General features: G+C 40.7%; 1 protein-coding gene across 1 annotated transcript in view; it reads right to left on the minus strand.

Annotated features, from left to right (window-relative positions):
* Nucleotides 1–1,698: 1,698 nt before the first annotated feature.
* RPL22L1 (ribosomal protein L22-like 1) overlaps nt 1,699–3,590 on the minus strand; it is a 2,175-nt gene continuing 283 nt past the window's right edge. Inside the window, exons 2-4 of the mRNA XM_009884507.1 lie at nt 3,436–3,528; nt 2,728–2,849; nt 1,699–1,951 (exon numbers count right to left, since the gene is read on the minus strand). Coding sequence (XP_009882809.1) covers nt 1,807–1,951; nt 2,728–2,849; nt 3,436–3,528 — 360 coding nt within the window. The 3' untranslated portion in view covers nt 1,699–1,806. The remainder of the gene's footprint in view (nt 1,952–2,727; nt 2,850–3,435; nt 3,529–3,590) is intronic.

Here is a 3,590-nt window from a genome sequence, read left to right on the forward strand (position 1 = left end):
CAGCCTCCATCCTCACCGCGGGGAAGCTGAGCGACTAGTTCCAACTCACATGAGCACTTCGGCAGTTTTCCTCCAAACCCTGCCATGTAATAAGTTGTTTTGCTCAAAATCCCAAGCCTTGTTTTCCTCTCTTTTGCTAATGACAATCTGTATCTGCTAGGCTGTACAGCTACACGTGTAGCTGCCAGGCTGCTTTAAAAGGAAGGATAACGAGGCAGCATGATCCTATTAGCTCCGATTGTGTTTGCGTTTGTTCCATTTAACCAGAACAGTTCTGTTGTGTCAGCCCAGTGTAAAGGATGTATTGTCACATAAAAGCGCGACTCTGAAAAAAACAGGTGGGGAAAGTATTTTGAAAAACAACTGTTAGTCGTGCCCTTTGCTTCACTCAGTGCAGCAAAGAAACAAACCAAATTTTCTGGTATTTGCAGCTTTACTTTGAAAAACAGTGTTGCTTGTTCAACACAGTATGAACTACCAATACCGTTGCTACTTTAAGAAAGCATGAGCAACCTTTTGGATTTCCAGAAAAGAAAGAACCCGGCGACCTCTAATTATTGCTTCAAAACTGCCTGGTTTTTCTCCAAGAGGAAGGCACTACCCAGTGCCCTTGGTGAGCGGGAGGACATCAGGTGTTTTATTATTTCCACTGAAGCCCATAAAGCTCCACATACATGAGCTAGGAAATAATCCTTAGCCTTGCAGCCAGGTACACACCCTGCTCCCTTCCTTTTCCTAGCGCCGAAACAGCAAAACGAAACAGATCAACAAGGCAGAGATTACACAAGTAGCATCTTCTCCCACTGCTGCTTCCTCGCGCCTCCCTGGGCCACACGTCAGGAACAACTGCTCGGGCCAACTGGAAAGTGACAAAGGGGACCTCAAGGCTGCCGACGTTCATCGCCCCTTCTGTGCTTTTCACTGAGATCTAGGTAGCAGAAGCGGGTGTCACGCGACTGTTGATGCACTGCTTTGTGTTTGGCAACTCTCAATAGTCTGTCTCGGGGGTTTGCCAGCAAAAACAATGCTGAAATAATAATAATAATAAAAAAATCATCAGGAAATTAAACAATTTAGTTGGCACACTTGAGCCTAAACTAGCAGATTTGTTCAAGCACGAAGTTCAATATCAGAGCCTACGTGCATCCCTGTTTTGTGGTATTAAACAAATATGGCATTAGTAATTCCAGAGCTCACCGCTGGAACCTGGGAGTAAACATTCTAATTAATCACATGCAGAGTATACTACCAGCTTGACAGAATACGGTACCAAAATGCATACGCATGCAACAGTTACCGCAACTGCATGCTCACAAATACCTTTTCACAGTGAAAACTAATCAAATGTCTTTTGATATTACATGAAAAAAACCCTAGTTAATAGGATCTGGAGTGATTTGTGTTTCAATGAAGAACCCAGCACTTGCACTGAAGAAACACTTGTATTAAAGAAATAATCCCAGACGTCAAACACAAGAACCATAAAATCCACCATCATAAAAGTACAAACATCCATATGGATTTAATAGGATTTGGTCATTGTCAACATTAAGCTCTATTCTTTTCTACTTGGACTTTCACCGACGCCATGTGGAACAGCTCTGATTTCTAGCAATGGAAGAAAAACTGCAAATCAAATGATTCCCTGCGATGGTTTTTAATTAGAATTTAAGAAAAAAATCTAGAAAACTAACCATGCTCTGTCAAACAGGGTACAAAATCTTTATTCACCAATAAGTTAAGTGTTCTTATAAATAGATGTTCTAGTCTTTTGTACACTGTATTGAGTATAAAGCTAAGTTTCAATTATTCTTCGGACTCCGATCCTTCTTCATCTTGACTGATTTGGAAGTAACGTAGTTCGTACGTCTCCTTGTCAGATGCAACGACACGAAGCCAGTCACGCAGATTGTTCTTCTTGAGGTACTTCTTTGTGAGGTATTTTAGGTACCTTAAAAAGAGTAAATATACATCAGAACTTTCTCATTTAACAACTCTTACTGCTGTCTGCACCCCACCTAAGACATGGCTGTAGTAGGCCAACAACACACCAATTACATCCAGAAATAAAAAGTTATCGTATATAACAGATAAGTGTATTTTCATTCCAATGTTTAAGAATTCATTACTTGATGCTTTTTGACTACACAGCATAATGCCAGTAACTCAAACGCAGTGAGAAGTGGTTCTAAGCCTTGGTCTAACATAACAGATACCGGTGCATCTGTACCAGCAAATGAAGAGGGGGATGCAGGGAAGGAACTGTACCTCTCATCAGCATACTCATCTGCTGCATGCCCTAACATACGAAGGAGTTTAAGGCTTCGTTTGACTTAAGGTGTTCTTCTCCAACAACACGTATTGTGTACACATATGTTTTAAGACAATCAACTAAGTAATAAAACACTCACCTGTAACGTGAATTCAGTCTGACTTTCAAAAGCCTGTCTTTCCTTGATACACTTCTAACAACCCACATAAAGCATTTCTGTATTACTATGCTTATATTAGAGGGAGCATTAATTTTCCATCAAGTCTCAAGTTTTAAAAAGCAGTTTTTAAATTATAAAACATCATAAATCTGTTTAAGTCTTTCACTAATATTTACAAGTGCTATGAAGGCTGGAGCTAACACCTTCTCTGTATGCATCAGAAGTGCACCATGTTCAACATGGCACTGTTCAAAATCCACTGTCACAAATACAACAAAAGGAAACCCATGCCAACCTTTTAGAAAATTGCTTCTCGGATGTCACTGTGATCTTGTTCTTCAGACGTTCAATGTGAACGGTGTTGCCCAAGTTCCCAGTTTTTCCATTGACCTTAACCTTCTCCTTTAGGAACTGTTCCTGTTTCAACATTAAAGAAATAGAACACTAGGGAATGGCACCCTAGGTATGAACTAGGGAAGGGACCCTAGCCAGAGAGCAGTATTAAAAATCACTGTTTACTTATGTCCTGATAGCAAGTATTTACAACGCAGTAAGATTTTACAGTGTGCAATTAAAAAAATCACCCCTGTGCTACAACAGGATTCAATTTAAAATAGTTCTATTTGTGGATAGGTATGAACCATCTTGTCTACAGAACACATCTAAACCCAAGAAACTTTTGAAAAGTACTGATAATTTAAAGAGCAGCTATGGATTTTACTAGTTTAAAACATAACTTTTCAGTAGTAATTCACAGAATGGTAGGGGTTGGAAGGGACCTTCGGAGATCATCTAGTCCAACCCACCTGCCAAGCGGGTTCACCTAGAGCAGGTTGGACAGGAATGCATCCAGGCAGGTTTTGAGTATCTCCAGAAAAGGAGACGCCACAACCTCTCTGGGCAGCCTGTGCCAGCGCTCTGCCACCCTTTAAAGTAGTTGTCCTACTGTATGAAGGCTGTTATTATACCACGCAGCAGAAGTATAAGCAAAACCATGACTTACAAAATTCCCAGAATCAAAGATGCCATCTTCCACAGGATGGGTCAAGTCAAGGCAAAACTTCCAGGTTGACTTTTTAGACTTCCTGTCCTTCTGCTAAAACGGTAAAAAAACCCGCCCAACGTTAACAACCCACACCCGAAAACTTTTTATCAGAG

The sequence above is a fragment of the Charadrius vociferus genome, unplaced genomic scaffold (genome assembly GCF_000708025.1).
Source record: "Charadrius vociferus isolate BGI_N301 unplaced genomic scaffold, ASM70802v2 scaffold104, whole genome shotgun sequence".
Classification (NCBI taxonomy): Eukaryota; Metazoa; Chordata; class Aves; order Charadriiformes; family Charadriidae; genus Charadrius; species Charadrius vociferus.